General features: G+C 41.8%; 1 protein-coding gene across 1 annotated transcript in view; it reads left to right on the top strand.

Moving 5' to 3' along the window:
- Window positions 1-18717: 18717 nt before the first annotated feature.
- Window positions 18718-20256, top strand: part of CELF2 (CUGBP, Elav-like family member 2) — a gene marked incomplete at its 3' end in the record, with an annotated part of 120524 nt that continues 118985 nt past the window's right edge. The window contains exon 1 of the mRNA XM_010152842.1: window positions 18718-18908. Within this exon, the coding sequence (XP_010151144.1) occupies window positions 18731-18908 (178 nt within the window). The remainder of the gene's footprint in view (window positions 18909-20256) is intronic.

Here is a 20256-nt window from a genome sequence, read left to right as displayed (position 1 = left end):
CTGTATCTGACTGGTGTGTTTCTTCTTACGAAGTTAAGCAAAGGAGCAATAAGCAGTGGTAGCTGGAGAGTATCGCAGGTGCTTAAGAGCAGTTTGACAAAAACAGTAAAGAGGAAGATAGAGAACAACAGTGTAAAGCACATGTATTATTGTGGCATAGTCTTTCACACTGCAAGACAGATGTTGGGAATCTAAACGATGCTCCAAAATGATAAAACATGGTATTAGGAGTCCTGTGTTCAAACGCTTTGAAGTTGCTGTTACTTACTCTGATTTTGGAATGCTGTCCAGGAATTAAGCAGTCATGAGGGCCAGCTACCATGGTTGCCTGCCTTGTTTTTACACAGTTGGTGTATTTTTGGTGGAATCATCAGTTCAGTGAGGAGCAAATATGCTAAACATAAATAAAAGGTGTGTTAAGGACAAGTGAAGAGAGGAGTGGTAGGAAAAAAACTGTGAATACAGTTTTTTTAGGAAAAAACAATATTTTAGGAAAAATACTGTGAAAACTGTGGAAGTAGAGGAATAGGGAGTGTAATGAAAGAAAATGTGAGCAAGCTTATAGGAAGTTATTTGCATGTCCTGGAAAACAGGTTGGTTTGCCTGTTTCAGATGGATAAATGATGCCTTCTACCTTGAATTTCCTCTAGGGACCCTATCCATGCCTTCAGTGCATGAACCCTCCATGGCTGCAGGGGAACCTCTGCCCCGGGCACCTCCTCTCACCTTTCTGCACTGACCTGGGCATCTGCCTGGGTGTCCCTCTCACATCCCACTCCTCTCTTCTGCAGGTCCCTTTGTTTCCCCTCTTACATGTTAATCACAGAGGTGCTAATTGGCTCAGTCTTGGCCACAGGCAGGTCCGACTTGGAGCTGGTGAAGCTTCTAGCAGCTTCTCACAGGAGCCATCCCCATGTAACCCCATTTCGCCTCCCCCCGCCAGCCCCTTCCAAAAAAAAAACCCAAAACTGTCACACAAACCCAACACAGCATTGTTCCTGTAATCCGAAACTGGAGATTTTGGATCTGAATTTAGCAACTCCTACAATCAGTAGGATGTTTTTCTTTTTTTCAGGAGGCTGTTACTTAGACCTCCACTGCTAGAAACCCATGCTTAGTCTGCTCGTTGATAGTTCAACAGTAACTGTATTTACGGCTCATTTTGTTTGGATGCTGGTGACTCTAATCTCACCGTGGTGTCAGTGGTGCAATTCAGCTCTGATGTACGGGTTCACCATCCTGCTAACTGGAAATTCCTATTGCAGATACGATCTCTGTCATCTCTACAAGAGTTAGGAGAAAGTATGTTGTGAATTTACTGTGGAAAAAGAGTGGGTGGTGTGAGGTAGAAATGCAAGTTGCGACCCAATCCTCAATCTTGTCCGCTCTGTAACTGTAATTTAAATTTGAATATGTATACATGAAGCATTTAATCATATGGCGTGCCTCTAATTGCTAGCATAATGGAGGTGTTGGTTGTAGAAAGCATCACCAAGGTGTTGCACAATACTGCTGGGAAGTGTAATAAATGACACAGAAAGCTGAAAGAGCGAAATCCAAGCAGCTGCAGTGCTACGTACTTATGTTTAATTTTTCAACGAGACACTTGGAATGACATTTTTTCTTTTACAAATGCCAAAGAGAAGGATTTTCATAGAAGGGATTGCAGAACAACACAAGTCTTCCATTTCACAGGACATTGCACCATGTAGGAATATTAGTAAGGTACTCGGAGGGAAGTAGGGCAGATGAATTAAACCTTCATTTTGTTTCTGTTGAACCTTAGCAACTGAAGTATAATGCTTGTTAATTACATTCCTTACCTGGCTGGTGAGAGGGGCTGTATTAAACCACAAATACCTTAACATTTGGGGCTCATTTGTTCCAAAATGAACACCATCTCCTTTAATTCCCTATTTCTCTCTCTCTCCTCTTAGAATATTTGCCTTGTACTGATTCCCCTTGCTAATTGCAATCCAGCCAGCGCCGTATGTGAAAAAGCCATTTTAGTTGCATGATTTAATGCTTTTAAGTCGTCTTGGCTTTGCTGACTCATTGGTCAACCTTGAGAAATCGTAACAGTGCAAACATTGCAATGCCATCAGAGGACTAGCAGGTTGCGCTGGGGACTCTGTTACTGATTAGTGTCATTTTTTTTTCTGAGTTGAAAGAGCTATTGTGTTTAAGGCCATGAGATTTAGAATTAGGAGTAATTAAAAACCAAGGCTGCTGCCTTTATATTTTTTTAAATATGAAGGGCCCCAGGAGTCTCTGTAGTCATTAGAAAATCCTATTCTCGTGCTAAGCTTGTCCTTATAAGCGGTTCTGTTGTTGGCTTTCATGAATGTAAAGCAGGATCTTGTTCAGAGTAGAAGCTGAGAGGGGGGGAAATATCATAAAGGCGGGGGAGAAAAGTGTGTGTGTGTGTTTGGGGGGCAGATATTTAGTGGTTGCATGGTTGCTTTGTAATGTGTCCTTAGCAACTGGCTTTCTACTCTAATGGGAAAACTAGATGGTGGGAAAGCATTCAAGGAAAGTGGGTCATATTTGATCCATGACCTAAAAGGAAAAGTGGGGGAGGGAATAATCAACACAGATCATTAATGAGGTGAGAATTTATCCTGATAAAGCTCATTCATCAAGCTGGGCAAAGCTGCTGTTCTGTTGTCTTGGTTATGCGATGGAAAAGGCAGCTCCCGCCCTCTCAAAACATTACAATTGCTCCACGGCTCTTTATTAAAAAAGAAAAAAAAAAGGAAAAAGTTGTTTGTTCTTAAACACTCTCAAGCAACACGATGATTAGACATGACAGTTTGGCTGGGGGGCCTTCCTTTCAGTTCAGGAAAATGTAGAACATAGCTGAGCTGTCCTTTCCTGGTAAAAATGAGGTCATTTGTAACGCTTTGTGTACATTCTGCAGCACTCGTGGAACAGCGCTAGCGAAACAGTTCTCCTCAGCTCTCAGTCCTACCTTCACCAATATTCCCATTTTTAAGAAATGCAGACCCATTGACCATGTAAGATGAGGAGTGGCAAGCTGTGATTTAGACTAAATGACTCCTGCTGGATGTATAGTTTTGATTTAACTGTCAGGGGGGCGTACGCTGCAGTCTTAAGTGCACCGCTGCTGCTGACTCCGAGCGTCTTACAGTTCTGAATTGCTTCGGGAAAGCTTCTTGTAATCTGTTTCCTTTTCCATGTGAGCTGTCTGTGTGTTCTGGAATAAGCAAAAGTACGCTGCCAGGCTTGGTTTTTTCCCCTTTGTTACATATACAAATGTGTTGTACACATTGTATTTGTTAATCCCCGTTGTTCATCAAAATGCCCTAGGCAATTAAAATTTATTAAATAATAATTTATTTTATGTAAAAGCTAATACTAATTTTCATACCCAACTATTTTTCTTCTACCAATCAAGTGTTATATAGCTGATAATATTTCAAGGTAGTTTTAATTAGCATCTCAGCCTAATGCAACTCCTTCCGAGAATGCACTATTGAATTAAATAAGATAGGATAGCAAAGGATGCACTGGATAAGTGACTGGAAAACACGGTGTAATATGAGTTGTGAGCTGGCACAACAGAGTGCAGTCTCTTCTACCTTGAAACTTCAGGGAGTATGTTCCCATTCTGTCCAGGAAACTTGATGTTAACCTCCAGATTCCGCGACTCTTCTTAGTAAAGCATCGACTATTTCAGTCAGCTGTCTTGACATGCAAGTCTAATGGAAAGTTGGAAGCACAAAGATGTAAAGATGAATTACAAGGACCTACCGGAGAGGGTCCAGCGCAGGGCCACGAAGATGATTCAGGGCCTGGAGCACCTTCCATATGAGGAAAGGCTGGGAGAGCTTGGTCTCTTCAGCTTGGAGGAGGCTGAGGGGGATCTTATCAATGCTTATCAATATCTAAAGGGTGGGTGTCAGGAGGATGGGGCCAGGCTCTTCTCAGTGGTGTCCAGTGACAGGACGAGGGGCAGTGGCCATAAACTGGAAAACAGAAGGTTCAGCCTGACCTTGAGGAAACCCTTCTTCCCTGTGAGGGTGACAGAGCACTGAACAGGCTGCCCAGAGAGGTGGTGGAGTCTCCTTCCCTGGAGACTTTCCAAAGCCCCTGGACTTGTTCCTGTGTGATCTACTCTAGAGGATCCTGCCCCGGCAGGAGGGTGGACTAGATGATCTCTAGAGGTCCCTTCCAACCCCAACCACTCTGTGAATCTTGGGCTCCTTAATGAAGATACATCACAGAAAACAATAGATTAAAAATTCCTGACTTTGTAGGCTCAGTGAACTCAGACCTGCTGTGTCCTCTTCTCCCTTTTTTTTCTTAACCACCTATTAAAATACTCTGAATGTGTGTCATGTTTCTGAACATATGAAAATAGTAGGAAAACATCTGGGCTTACTAATAAAATTAGGTCTGCTACTTTAAAAGCAGCCAGCATTGTTTGAGGCCTCAGAGATGCTCCTGCAATGTAAACAGTAATAGCGGCGTTGGAAAGAACTTTACTTATGCTGTATTGCATAATTTTCAGATATTATCTTTAAAAGAAAAATTAGAATTGCATCAAAATAAATGAATAAGTATATCATGAAAGGGTTCTTTGGTCTTTAATAACATAATGGTTCAACATTAATATATTGCTTTCCTCTGAGTGTTTCAGAGTTCTTCATTGGGATGGGAACATAATGTACCGATTCAAAGGTGTGGGAGATAAGCACAGCAAAGGGAAGAGACTTACTAAAGAGTGTGGCTGAGAAACAGCCTTCTTTGTTGCATAGTCCTCTGACCATTAGAAACACTTCCCAGTTTTCTTCTTCTGTCGGATTTTGTCTTCTCAGAAAGATAGTTATAGGATGAAAGCTGATGTGCCTTAAAATAATCTGGAAGTAATACCCCTCTGAATGAATTTGAAATTGCTGGAGTGAAGCTCCACGCTTGGTGTTGGTAGCTGACCTGCTACCCAGCTGGTCACTGGCTACTGGGGGTGGTTGCGTGGGCATGAGGTACAGAGATCCTTCCCTGCAGTAAACCAAAGTGAGCACAGGTCCGCAGTTCCCCAGCGGTGGCAGTCAGAATGAGAATTCAGGCTTCATGGTTTTTTCTCCATATCTCTAAATTACAGTGACAAGCCCAGCAGGTTCAGCCTTCAAATCATTAAAATAGATGTTCACATTATTAAAATGCTGTATTTGATGCTTGGATTCCCCTCCGTTTCCCGTATCAAGCAATTGAGACCTGTGAGTTTCAAGTCTGTATTCTCCCATCAGCTGCATCCAGGTTCCTCCACCTGCCCTGGGGCAGGTTTCTTCCCTTTTTCCATCTGTTGAGCAAAGATGCCGATGGCCGTACAGAGAGGGGTTATATGGAAAAAACAATGGGAAGAGGGCTAGAGATCTTAGAGAACCACATGGTGTTACTAATCCTCTAGCTTTCCAAAGACTTGTCATCACAAATAAGAGTTTTCCACTTTCAGGGGGGAGGAGGGAACGAGAAAAAAGAAGGAAAGAAATTAACCCTGTGGTGTGATGACAGAGATTTCTGTAAATCACACTGCGTTTCACCCTGCTGTTGACAGCCAGCCAAACCTGAGCTGGCCAAGTTTCCACAGGTCAAGTACGTTACAGGGAGCTTAAAAATACGTCCACAAGTGTTTAACTGCCTTTGCAGTTGCACGAAGCTGTTGCAGTTAAGAGGCTTTGTACGTCGTAGGATGGTCACAGGGATGTGGATGGTATTCCCATTTTTTCCCATCTCCTCCTTTCCCAATTTTTCTGGAAAAGGGTCAGAAAGTCCCCAAGACCTGGGTTCTTTTTCACTTGTGAGTAAAACCTTCAGACAAAAACCTAAGCTTTTGTCTAAAATGTACACTAAGAAGTTATCTCATCCTTATGAATTTCTCCTGCTGCAAGTATTTACCGGGACTTAAAAACATAGTTTTCGGCAACTTTTCAAGATGTATTTTCCTGTTGATTTGGCAAAGAAGTTCCGAATGGCAGTGTTCTGCTGTTGTCCCAATGCTGCATCGGTGCAGAGTGCCCTGAAAACTTGCCACTGGAAGATGGAGGTCTGTCTTTGAAGTCAGAAGTGTCCCCATAAATGACTGCCATATGACTTGGGAAATGTGTGTGTTAGGGTGTGGTTTTGTCGGGATTTTTCATGCTACGTTTATTAGGAAAATTTAAACCATTTTTTCTGAGGGTTTTTTGTTTCTTTGAATGATGCATTAAGGGGGGAATTGCTCCTTTCCCAACTGTGTGTAGCTGTTTATTTTCTTGTGAGCCTCAAAAGTATAGCGTAACCAGTAGAGCAAAATAACTTACTTGCAGTAATAGGGTAAAAAATAAGAAACTATGTAAAATCTTTTACTATAATGAGAGTTTATTTAAAGACTCAAGTTTCTTGTTGACTACTTGTATGCTGGTGCTACTTAGCCTTTTATATAACTGCTCTCTCTTCAACTGTTGGTAACCCAAAATACAAAGGAAAATGAATCCTCCTTTGACGAGCGTAGAAGACACATTTCACAGGATTTAGAGGTTTCAGCAGGTGTGAAATGGAGACAACATGGCCCTTTCACCGTGCATACAGGGCAGTGCTTTCCATCTAGCATGCTTGGGGGTTTTCTTCATTAAAAATTTCTTTGCATTCTAGCTTCACAGCCGGTGTCTCTTCTGTAATCTTGGTATCGTGGTTCCATGTGTTGATAGTTGTGCATTTGGTGGGACCTGGTTCTGCCATCCTTTGACGCTAGCAGTGGCATTTAAGACTTGCCCAGTTGAAGTTGAAGCCAAGATCCAGTTTAACCCCTTATTCTGTCTTCTGTCAAGCTGGTAGGAGTACTTGTGCTGTAACATAGAGTCAACTACCAGGATTATTAGGTTTGGGCAGGTTTCCCCCTCCCTCCAAAAGCACTAGAGTGAGTTATAAGTAGGTTGAAAGTCCCTGGGGAAAATCCCTTTTGAACTATTGACATTTTAGTAGCAATCTAATGAGGTACTTAGATTTTTCTAGTACATTATATTAAGAAGTAGTTAAAAAATGTTTAGGAAAGGGAAAGTTTTGGATGTTTTTTTAAGCTTCCCTGTAATACAACTTGAAAAAACACTCTCTATTGATTTTGTTGTTGTCCAGCAATCCGATCAGAGCTGAGGTCTGCTCTACAGAAAGACTGGGCACTTTTCCAACTCCTTTTTCTGACCCCAGAAACCTGGCTGCACAAAGTTGACTCCTCTCTGAAGACCTGGGAAACATTTCCCAGACAACATTCATGTTTTCATTTACTAAACAGGCAGAATTTAGAAGTAGTAGAAAGAACCAGAGGTGTTCTGAGGAGAGGAGGAGAAAATGAACAGAACAACTCTGCCCCAACCCCACACCCCTGCTATAATTTCCGTTTAAATGTCAAAGTCAGCTTGTCTGCTGGCCTGCATGCAGATGTTCACTGAAGACACACTTGCATAAGGTTATTCAGCCCCGTAACATTTGAGAGCTTTCCCACAGTTCCCAAAGTTTTGCCTGCCCACATACTTCACCCTCAAGCCTTAGGAGGGATAACGATTTTCAACTTTGTTTGCTTATATGTTTAAGATTTAGCCCTCCTCTGCCACGAAACCAAGCCTGGTCCTGATTTTCAGTTTCATTATTTCATCTGTGACCTTTCTTAACGCGTGTCTGATACCAGAACCCCGTTTTCCAAGACTCTATGCAGGAGGATTGAATCTACCTGAGAGAGTTACAGAGTCAGGCAAGGCATGAAATCCCCAAGGCCAAATAGTGGGGTGAGAAGAGATGAGAACAACTTCTAGCACCTCTTGGTTGTCCAGCCAGAGGCAATATTAACTAATGAATAGGCACTGAATATCTTAACACATTTTATCCACCTGCAAAAATTGCCCTGTGGTCCTCAGGGGTGGGATTGCCCTGCTCCTGTCCTATTCCTTCTGGCTTCTGATAGACTGCCAAAATGAAACCTCGAGTATTGGAATAGCCAATATCCTTCCCCTTTCCCTGGCCGCTGGTGGAATTCCACCCTGCCCAAATTAAATGCTTGATTCATTGAAATAAAGGATGATAGTGTGCATTTTCCTCTGTGCTGCAGACATCAGCTTTGTCACCTCTCTGACCTTCAGTTCACCAAAAGATTTCGGTGTGGGGGAAGTAAAAAGTTGGCTACAGTCCTTCCCAGATGACTGGCAGCTTCTCTGTGCTTTCTACAGGCTTGGTTAGTGCAGAAGCAGGTCAAGGCCACACCATGCTGTAGTCTGGAGCGCGCAGGGTTGTTGCCCGGGCAGCATCACCCATCCTGTACCAAGACGTGGTGGACCGGCCACCCTAATCTGAGCACGTACGGTACCCGAGAGCTCTCGTAGCGCGCGCTGTGTTTGTGTATGTGCTATTAGCGTTTCCACTGAGGTCTGCATCTTTCTAACAGCTCACTGCAGCTGTATTTGCGCATTATAAAATAGCACGCTTTAAAGTGCCTTGTGAAGCAGATCCAGCCTCGCGTTGTAAAGAAACAAGAGTCACACCGTGCAAAGTGTGTCTGCGCGTGTCAGCAAAGTGCTTTTTAAGCTGAGTGCAAAAATTGAAAGAGGAACCAGGCAATTAAATTCCAAACCCAGGTCTCTTCTGTTTGTTAGGAATCCATCGTCGCACATAGGTACATTCTGCTCTGTGTATCTTCTATATATGCAATTTCATTTTGATTTCTTTAATATTGTCTTTCCCTGTTGTTGGGGTTTTTTTTCCGTCTTTTTTTTCTGGGCAGGTTATACATATGCTAATAGAAATATGCCTATTATTTGAAGCATAGTTCTGCTTGTCAATGAAGCTTCATTAACACCGTTATCACTGCCTGACATTTATCTTATAATTTTCCAGAGTTGACTGTTACATCTCCATGGAAACCCAAATTGCAATTGAAACAAGTGAGATAATAAAGGCATCCATAGAGGATTGACAGTATGCAAGCCCACAGCGTTTGCAGGCTACATTTGTTTATAGTTCCTTAGATAAATCCATTGCGGTGGAGATTTTTATTACCTGTCTCCTATCTTTCTATGAATGCTGCTCATTGCAAGGTTTAGAACAACACTTTTTCTATTTTCATTTTAATTAGAGCAATAAATTTTATTGGACTCAGCAAGGGAGGCATTGAAGATGTAAATTCTAGAGTGAGTGTTCTAGGATGAAATGTGAAGTTTTTTATGTATGATTTTGGCACTATATAGACAGATGCATTCTTAGGTTGGTTTGGGGCTTTTTTTGAAGCAGCCAAAACTTACGATCGCAGACTCTTTTGATTTGCTGACTCTTTCAGTATGCAAGAAGGATCTTTTTTTCTATACCTAAGGACTTGAGCTCTCTAAGTTCGTGACTCTAAATCAATTTAGATGGTGCCTCAAAGCATAGAGTCATGAAACTGGAGTGGGTCCAGAGTGAATTAATCTGAAATTAATTTGATTTTGAAAGGCTCCATCTGGCCATGTTTGGAAAAGGCATTTAGACAGATATATAAACAAATGATCATCTGTATTCTATATGCCAGATGTGGTGTCAAAAAAATGAAGAAATGGTTTTAAAAAAAAATTAGCTGAGGGGGATTTTGCTGTAACGATGCTCAACTTGTTAAAATTACAATTGCATCACACTTTGGACAATAATCTTTTCTTATATTCTGATGTGTAAAAAGGGCGAGCATGGGTGAGCTTGATAGGATATTTTGTTTTAAGTAAGAAAATTGAATGTCACAGCTTGCTTTAATTGTCTGTTTGAGATCTTTACATAAATAAGTGCAGCTATCCGGAATTGGCTGTGCCCTTAATACAAGCAATGCTGTGATCATCCATTCCCTTTTTGAGGAAGCTATTTAGGTAAAGCAGTCATGTCAAGCACGAGCCGTTGCCCCCCACCCCTCTTCGGGAATACACTTTTGGGCCCTATGAAAAATAGTGCCCTGTGCTTTGTGAACCCCAGCTGGGAACGGGTCCAAGCGTGTGAGTACACACGTGGGTGCCAGTCGTGCAATACGTTGGACTGTAAATTACTTCTTGCAATAATCGGTTGACTTCAGCACACCGAAATGGCTGTGTTTCAGAACACACATTGGGAAGACACCTTTCCCATGCCCTCCATGCCCCAACTCCAGGACACAATTTGCCATAAACTAGATAAGGCCTTGCAAACCTCATAAGAACTTGCAGATAACTGCCAGCCTGGACATAAAAAATGCTGAAATCATCACATCATTAATTACAAGCAAAAAAAAAATCTTTTGAAGCCTTCATTACTGTCTTTGAAGTTTTTTGGAGGCAAAGGAAGAAGGGAATTGAGTAACAACTTTGTAAATTTGGAGCAGTAAGTGTTTGGAATGTGGAGATTGAGGTTGTTGACAAGAAAACAGATGGTCCTACGTGTCCTGAATTTTAAAAGGCTGGTGCTGTTCTAATTTGGTTGCTGACATGTCACAAATACATAAGCATTTGGGTGTAATCAAATACTATTTTTTTTTAAAGTAATACCGATAAATGTTTCCTGCCACACAGAAAGAAGTATGCTTCATTGCAAATATGTGTAATCAGTAAAGCAAGGCATTAATAATCCACACCATTAATACGGAGCAGTCAGCTACTTCAGACTCAACTTCATGAGAAAAATTATATCAATTGGTGCTCCAAAACGATAATATAATTGTGCAAGCGCATGAGCGCTCCCTCATGTTGCTGTCCACCCTACAGTCGTGCAACGAAAACCTCTTTGCAATTTGAGTCCCTTTTAGATATAGCACAGAGATGTATGCAAAAGAAAAGCCCCAAAGAGATTACAGAGGAAGAAGTCGGTGAGGACAGCACGAGTGGAACAGCACGTTGCAGTTGTTGCTCACGACCATCGTAGTTGTGATCTGCCAGGGTTCTCTTCCTGCCGTAACAGAGATTAGTTTAGAGGCAGAAAAATTATAAATTAGAAGCCTTTGTTAATGCTAAGTTCTCCAGGTCACAGCCAGATGTGCAGATGCCCATCTGGGAATTGGCCAGCAGAAAGCAGGTATTTAAAAATCATGACTTAGGTATTTATCGGACGTGTCTTAACTCTTGTGGGACTTCTCTCCTCCTGCGTATTGTTAGAAATACACCTGCCTTACACCTGATGCAGACAGACCCAATCTTCTTGGAGGGTTTAAGATACAGAACAAATTCTGCTCATAAAGCAAAAATTACTCATTGGGTGCTTGCCTAAGCTGAGCTTTATCTTGCAGAACATTATTGCTTGGTGGACCTCATCTAGCCTTGAACTTCCTAAAGCCTGCACAAGAGCCTGGAAGAACAAGGCTGAGGGTTCATACATAGCCTCTTAGTTTAGGTCTCCAAGCACTTATTTTAGTCATCCTTACCGTGTATCCCTACAAATTTGTGATCCTCATCCATAACTGAACAAGAGGGGAAACAAAGTCAAGACAGTAAGGGGTAGGGTGGGTTTTGCTTTGTTCAGCTGTTAAAGGGCAGGTGTCTGTCACTGGCTGTTGAGATTCTACTAATTCCAGTTTAGTTAAAATCTATAGGCCAGTGTAGGCAAATCCTTAAAGATACGGAAAATAGACCATTAAAAGTTTTGTCAGCATAAACAAAAAGATGCTACCCTGTTCAGACCTGTACAGATGGTGTGTTTAATTGCTTGCTTCCACTATTGAATGAACTAGCAATGATAATTGGTTTCCAAAAAAACAAACCTCTTCCTCTCTCTGTTTGCCTTCACTTCTGCACTCATTCATTCTCTTGTTTACACATATTTTAACTTGTATGAGTTACTCCACTCATGCACATCATTAAGCACTGCTGTGTGTTCTAAAAAATAATTTGCTTGATAAAAATAGGTCCATACACCAGCGATAAGAGTTGAGAACAGTCTGAGACACATTGGACGTATTTTCTTTTTAAATGTGTTGGACTGTAAGGGGTTTTCTTGAAGGTGCAAGGTAGCAGGTGTACAAAGCTTTTGCAGAGTTCCTGTTGCTTTTTCAACCAAAAGCAGCACATTAAAATAACAGGATTTGGTAATTTTAAGCATGTGTACAAGGGGTATCCAGGGCTTCGTTTAGGTTGAAACCCCAGGCTTAAATCAAACTGGTTTGTAATGGGGGTGGTGCAGCAGCACAGAGGCTGCTCCCCTGAAGGGCCACCAGGCTTCAGGGGTGAATGTTCAGCGATGAGCACGGGGGAAGTTGGAGCCAGGGAGGGACAGACCCTCTCTCCTTTGCTTTGGTGAGCACAACTCTGCCGGCTAATTTTAGTCAAGAAGCTTTAGCACAAAGAGTGTGTGTGCTGCGATGTGCACCACGAGCTGAGAAGGTAATTGCATTTTAATACAGCTCTTATTATGATTTCCTTTTGAATCCTTGATTTCTTCCTGTGATACTAATGAGGATTCTGCAGCTATACCTCTAAAAAATAATGTGCTTTATCTCAGGTCTGCTCAGCTCTCTTCTAATGTTTCTCAAGTATGTGTTTTGTTCAGTACTTTTCCCAATTCATACTGGCCTTAGGATCATACAGTCTCACCTACCTGCTCAAAAGGCAACTTTCCTCTGTTGCTTCATCTCCCGGCCCAAATTTATTCCCCACTAAAACATTTTTCAAGGTAGGAAAAGTTGTCCCCAGATTTTCAAATCTTTTTTCCTCTGTGACAGGTTGCTACCTCCTTACCTCACCTAGAATTTGCATTTCAGGCATTAAAGTGATCACTGAATTTGGAATCAATCAGGGAACAAGTATCCCCTATAGTAACAGTGGTTTCCCGTGGTATGTATGATCTGATATACAGAGGGAGATAGCAATGCTGAGCTACAGCTAATCACTGATTTCACCATAAAAATGACTGTGAATTTTAAATTATCAGGGCAGTAAAAAGGACTCCATTGTCTTAGGAAACATTATGCTCTTACAGATAATTTCTGCCAACATGGAGGCAACACAATTAAAAAATCATTGCATTTACCATTCAGTGCTTATGCGAGCACTTGAGTATTATTAGCTACTGAGAATAAAATCTGTGCATTGGCTGTCAGGTATTAAAAGCCATCAGAATGGTTCATGTAGTTGATGTGCATGCGTGCAAGTGCGGTTGCTCTCTGCTGGATGGATGGAGAATTGCTCAGCTCTTTGTTAAAGGCTTTGTGGGGCTGTAAGATGAAGTGAGGGAGGATGTTTTGTGAGCCCAGAGTTTCGGTATCCCTCCTGCAGTTGCCGTTGGCCTTCAAGTGTAGCAGAATGGCAGCTTTGCAAGTCCTGCAGTCGTCAGCCCCACCGATGGGTGCAGGGAAGCCTGGAGAAAACTGGTTTTGTAGACATTGCTGCGTGCATAGGACCAACGTCCTGCCATCTGCTGCTTCGTTCGCTGGGCATGATGTCAGGTTCATTTAGCAACTGCTGCTATGGGTATGTGTTAATAATAATTATTAGTATTATTAGCGTTTAATAGTTCTGCCAAAAACAGTACAAGACACTACAGCAGGAGCAGTTAATGATTTTTGAAACATCATCTTCCCTTTGAACTGCTTTTGAGCAACTGAGCTGTGGGAATGCTGATGGGCCACAAAGCTTCTGGAGATGGTATTTTTATCCCCCAAAACACAGAAACCTGATCATTTGCGCCTTAAAAATATGGTATGGCTTCTTTTTTTATTTGTCAGAGGTTCTGGTCCTTATTTTGCTGGCCAAAATCCAATTTAGGTAATTACATTCTGTGTCTATAAATCGCAACCCCCTGCAGTTTTCAATTGGGTATGGTATTGTTCTACCCTTCCTGGCTGAAATTGTCGTGTGATAATGCTCCATGTCATTAAACAGCTGCCGTCTGTCACCTTACGATGAAGTCATTCCTCTCTAAACAATGTGTTCATAAAGCCCTTTTGGGTCCTTCCAGATAAAATTTGCTCATAAAGCGGCAATTATGATCTTTCGAGTAGGGTAAGGTGATGCCTGTTTGTCTCTCTTGACAGCAGTTGGAGTCCTTCAAGCGGGTGTCGTTCCTTTTTTCAGCTTGTGTGATATCCTGGCAGTGACTCCGCCACTCAGATGTAAATATTTATTACTGTAAAACCATGATGCCTGTAAATGCCTCTGTGCTGGGCTGGATTTAGTAGCCTTTACACTTGGAACCCATTCGTTATCACATTCTCGTCGTGATGTTGGCTCTTAGAGGGTGTTCAACGCTCTCCTACAGATGTCTTACACCACAGAATGTGCAAAAGGGTAAAACCGCTAAAATAGAGTGAGGGTTGAGACCTGAATTAACCAAAATGGAACAGTGAGAAGGGTTCTGGGCAGGGTTAAAAACACATTTGAAAAACAGGTCTCATGTAAACCCGTTTGGTCCCCATTAACAGCTGTTTTCCAGCACCTGCCTTGACACCTAGTTCATTAATGGAAATGAATGTGGATTAACGCCAAAGCTCTTAACAGTGATGAATTTAAGAGAGAGTCTCTTTTGATCCAGACTTTGTTTCTGAAGCCTGCCTCTCTCTCCTTAGCGGTCAGTTCGCTTTTAGCCGCCTTGCTGTAATTACGGGTATGAATGGGAGAGACGGAGTAGGCGTCTACTGGGTTTTTCCGGTGCTTCTGCTTAAGCAGCAGCGATATTAAAACAATCTCTAGCTGCTCAAAGAGTGGCCCTGTCAACTTGCTGAAATGATGGGACGGTAGTTAGGTTATTAGAAGGAAAATTGGCACAAATTGAGAGAGAGGATGCTCTGGCAGCAACCACAAGCAGCCAACGACTCAGTGGCTTAATCTCTGCCCTTGAGCTGCTCTCTGCGATGTAGATGACACCTTGTCAGTGAAGATGATGTGCTGGGTCACCCCTGAGCCCAGTGGGCTAAATTGGTCATGGAGGAAAGGGTTGCTGCAATGTAGAGACAGCAAGCCACATAATCAAATTTTTTTTTCTCTTTTTTTTTTTTTTTTAATGTGTGTCACCATTTGGGTACTGACAGTAATTGTCAAGGGATCCTGTTCTCATTAGTGTCCCCAGACACAGCTACCTCTGTATGCCCATGCTTTCAAGAAACAGTCCTTCGCTTTCGCAAGGATTGCTTTGCCTCCTCTCGGAAAGTTTCACGCATGGTTTCTCTTCTGCTTAGTTATCTCTTGGGTACAGCAGGAGGGGAAGATGGGGGAAGGAAGGAGCCACTTCCTCGGAGAGCCACTGTGTTGGCAAAGAGAAGTGACCAAAACCCCTGTAGCTGTTGGCGACCAAGAGGTCTTCATGCAGAGCAGTAATGTCCATTGGGTGAAGGCTGGGAGAGGATATGGGAATTCATCTTTAGCAGAAAGAGCTGGCAAGGGATCAAGAATATTTGGCTGGATTTTGTATTGACCCAACCAGCTCTGTGACAACGGAACTGCCAGGCAGGTACGATGTATAGTTGTGTTCCTCAGTGGAACCTTCAGGTACACTGCAGGGATCAGATCCATAGAACCTGTAAAATTGTGGGGTTTTTTTCCATCGTTACCTTTCTGTTGTTTTATTTGCTTGTTCAGTTTGTCTGCATTGGACGTAGTCCTACAGCTACTGCCAAATCTGGGTGAGGATGCTACTGCGAGTGCCATTTCAGTGACGGTGCTCAAGTGCTCCTCAAAACCCCGACAGTGAGAGGAGGATCCCTCCTTCCAAGTCAAAGGAAATGCAATTAGGAAGGAGCCCAGCCGTGCTTGTAGAAATGTGCCCTCTCTGCAGACTGAACCTGCCTATTAACCCACCAAAATGTTGGCAGCGCAGTGAAACCCCTGCCTTGTGGTAGACTTTTCTTCATAATCCTTTTCTGAATTACACTTGGTTTTTTCCTAAATCTGCAGGAGTTAGTGGATTGGCAGAGCTGTCAGTGGGTGATGGAATTTAGTTCAGAGAAGTTTTAATGACTTACCCAACTTAATTCAGGCAGTGAGTGACAAAACCTGTCCCCTGGAGCTTTGCATCACGGTGTACAGTAGCCTACACCTGCACTCCGAGCCTTTAACCATCTTTATCCAATAAAGCATTTAAGGAATATCATCCACATAATTTGACTTCAGTTCCACGAAAGTAAAGTAAGGATTTAAGCGTTTTGTGGAATTAGAAGAGATCTTGGCCTGCACCTAAACCTTTAGCTCGAAGCAGGAAGTTGATGCTAATGGGGTCTTTAACCTGAGAAAACAGGTAGAAGTGTTTGGTTTTGTGGTTTTCTAAAAATTGGCTTTTTAGCCATGGAAACTGTGATGCCCTTGGTGGTAAGGATGGTGTGGATAAAGGAAAAAGCAAAGGAATAAACTTGTTATTACATATGACCTTTGCTGTAATTTTGGGCTAAAGTAGCAATTGCGTATGGATTTCTTAAAGAAGGGATCCAGCAGAGAGAATAGATGAAGGGCATGATTTAAAAATGAACTCAATTCATTTTTTGATGTAAACAATAGAGAGAATAAATTAAGAAAGAAGAGAAGCTGATTTCTAAAAGAAAATAGTCGAGTGAGGCCAGGACAAAGCAGAGGGCTGCACAGCCAAGCTTCTACCTTTTCTTGTCTTTTCAAGTCGAAAATAACGTGTAAACATTTTGCTTAATTATTTTAAGCTGTGGGTCATGGGTTTTTCAACCTCCCTATTAGGGAGGTTGTTTAACAGATTGGGTTTTGCATGAAGGAATAGGAATGGGAAAGAAATAACAATGATTTTCTAGAGGTGTGTCATGTGCTGCTCATTGAACATCATTCCCATGGACTGTCATTCAATTGAGTCAGTCAGGGATTATCTCTTTCTTGGAAACTTTGGGAAAGGTGTTCTTCAGTTGGTTGGTTTGGTTTGTCTTAAGTGTTACATACGTATGGAAAATGTAGTTTCTAAGACCTGGAGAAACTGTGATTTCTCCATTTCTCCAGAAATTGTGATTTCTGTGCTTGTGACCTGTAGAACATCTCCAAAGCAATGAACATATGTAAGACAAAAGATAGTATTTGTGTATGAAACGTGATAAAAAAGGTTGGACCAAATCTTTCAGTCTCTTACTCAGGCAAGATCCCCAGTAGAATCAATAGGAATTTTGTCAAATAAATGGGTGTAATAAATTCTGTTGTCTGCTGATCTGTGTTGAGGACATTTGACAAGTGATGATCAAACTTCTTGTTGGTTTAAAATGTGCTTTGAGTATAACTTTCTCCTTCCTGCCATAAGAAGGGAAAGTGCTAAAGTGAATATGGGCATATTAATGTGTTCAGGTGACTTATGCTTTCCAGTAGATGAAACACATGGAACTAAATAATTTGTCTTTGCACAGGTTATAGCTGTGAAACAGGGGAATTACACAGGGTTGCTTTTGTCTTGCCATTCTTAGATTTTTTTTTTCTTCCACATGTAAAATACGATTTTTGTCTGGTTGTGCAGATTTCGAGCTCTTCCAAGTCCTCCTGTGGGCATTCTCTCCTGAACAACCATCAAACATAGAAACTGTAATTAAAGTCAAGTTTTTTGAATATGGCAGGTGGCTCTGAAATGCCTGAATTCTGCAGTGATCAACTTCCAACATCGCTGAACACAGGCCATTTCCCCCCTTATCCCAGTGAAAAGGTGGGGGGAATGCTCTAAAAGACACGTCTCATTAGTGTTCTTTCTTGAAACTGGAGCATCCAAAAATTATCACTTATGGAAACTCTAGCCAAGTAATTAGTTGAAATTACTGTCCTCAATTATCAATAATGTTGTGAAGGGTTTTTTGTAATTTTACCTTAGTTCAGTATTTTAAATTATTTGTTTTCCTTGTAAGAGTACAGCTCTCCCGAAACCACAATATGCCATTTTCCTCACAGAGCAGGTTATTTGTTCTTATTAAGTCCTTTTCCCCTGCAAAAGTGTGTGGTTGTTTTGAACTTAGACATACATCTGGAGATCAGATAGGGTATCGATTTACAGGGTGTGAAAAATTTCAAAAATTTCATGTTGTTTTGCAGGGAGAAAAACTTTCTGAAGCAGCATTTTAATTTTTGCAACAAAGTAGGCAGTTTTGCCACTGCCTTCTCTTTTTGAATTGTGATATTTTTTTTTTTAGTACCAGGGTGCAATAAACAATGTGCTTTAAACTGGAGCTCTCCAGACTGCTTTTCCTTTTTTAAAGAGCGTAGGCAACTAATCAGCAGCAACCAGCCACATAGCTGGGGTGTTTTCCATTCTGGGCAATATCATACTAATTTGATGCACACATGGATGCTTCACACAATCTGCAAATTCATCGCTGGCATCTTGCATTAGTCATCTGACAGATTGCCAAGTGTTTCATATTCCTTTCATGTGACTTTATTACAAAACACACACACACACACGCACTGTCTTATTTCTGCCAGTAGCCTGTTCAGTGAGACTTTGCTGCAGTTCTGTTTACAAGAGTCATGGAGAGAAACCCGCACTTATTTGCAACTATCCTCGGCTTTAAAATGCAAAAGTCCTGGTCTGTGTTGTGCCGCTCTCTTCTTATATAATGACATTAAACAGCAGCCTGCAGAGAAAACCAGACTCAATGAAAAATGTAATTGCATTGGTTTTGGTTCATAATACTTATGCTATTAATTAAATACTGATTTTTTTTTTTCCTGCTTTGTGCCAATTGACATCATCTTCTGCATCTAGTGCACATGAAAACTCCGTACGCTCCTAACCTGCCTCCTCTTTTTAATCTCCTTTCCCACTTTCTAGTAACGGCACAGCTAACAAGATGAATGGAGCTTTGGATCATTCAGACCAACCAGACCCAGATGCCATTAAGATGTTTGTTGGACAGATTCCCCGTTCATGGTCAGAAAAAGAGTTAAAAGAACTTTTTGAGCCTTATGGAGCTGTCTACCAGATTAATGTTCTCCGAGACAGAAGTCAGAACCCTCCCCAAAGTAAAGGTACAGTAGTTGTGCTTTCTTTGCTTTCAGTTTGGGTTTTTTTCTGATGATCTTGTTACCTTCAGGAGTTCCAGAGGTTTGCATCTGGGCTCTCTGTTCTGAAGCATACTGTGTTGAGCTATGCAGCAGTCCTAAGAGGAGAGGACTCCTGAATACCTATCGATTACTGTCCTCCTCCTCTCCTTAAATTGCACTTTCGCTGTCTGTTATCTGGAAGCGTGCATTCCAGCTGTGTAAAAAATAACGAAAGATTGCTGTCCTTGTTTAAATTATTATTGCCAAGAAACATGGAAACCTGCGCGGTCACTTTCCCAGGATTAGCTCATGAAAAATATAATTTTCTACTCGCTTTCGTTTCCTCTCTTTGCACCCCAGGTGGGAATCATTTTAAGGGGACAAAAGGGGAGAAATGATAGCAGCGGGCTCTTGCTACGTCATTGTTTCAGAGGCAGTAAAAATTACAAAATAGAGTCGCCCTGCCCTTTTTCCTAAGTCTGATTTGTTTTCTGCAGTCATGTTACAGGATTGCTTATTCTTGCACTGGTATTTTTCTAAAAGAAAGGGTTGGTTTTCCTTCCTGCATTTTTTCAATACACATGCATTGTCCTTAACTATATTGCTTTCTTTCTCTGTATACCTACGCATATTGAGACAGATGATAACTGTTTACTATAGCTATGTAAGTATAACATATAGACTATATACACATATAGCCTACATATAACCTGTAGGCTGAAAGTGAGTATTCTGTTTCACAGAATGCATTTTTCTCCCTCAATAGCTGTATACTTTAATTTAGACTTCTGGTTTGGTACATGGAAGTGTTGCTAGCATTACGAATAATTAGTGCAGCTCAGAGGCTTAAGTAGATACGCATGTGTGCCTGGCTGTCGGGTTACTAGTTAGTTACTCATTCTTACTGCACTCCCACCACTGCTTCTAAAAACCTTTAAAGTGCACATGCTATGGAAAATACCATAAAATTATTTTGTGGGCTAGCAGCGAGCTAACAGTGCAAAACAGTACTCGCTCGAAATTTCCAGTTCAGTGAGAGGTGACTCTGGCTGTGCGAGGCACGCAGCACAACTTTGGGTGCTCCTGGGCTTTTGGGCAAAGCGCTGCCAAGGCTCAGCATTTTCTCCTTCCCCTGGTACGGGGCAGAGGATCCTCTCAGGAGCCGTTTCTTTGTTGTCCTGATTTAAGTAGTCTTCTGCTTGGAGTGGTATTAGTCCATTTTGAGTTGCTTGCATCTGTCACTTCTGTTTAAAAGGCTTGGTGCGTGGGTGTCACGCCAGCATCAGGGAGGTGGTTCATCTCACCATACCTTGCTGCTAATCAAGTCCCCGTG

This window comes from Eurypyga helias, unplaced genomic scaffold, assembly GCF_000690775.1.
Source record: "Eurypyga helias isolate BGI_N326 unplaced genomic scaffold, ASM69077v1 scaffold8970, whole genome shotgun sequence".
NCBI classification, from domain to species: Eukaryota; Metazoa; Chordata; class Aves; order Eurypygiformes; family Eurypygidae; genus Eurypyga; species Eurypyga helias.
The sequence above is the reverse complement of the archived record's forward strand: the minus strand, read 5'-3'. Positions and strand labels throughout refer to the sequence as shown.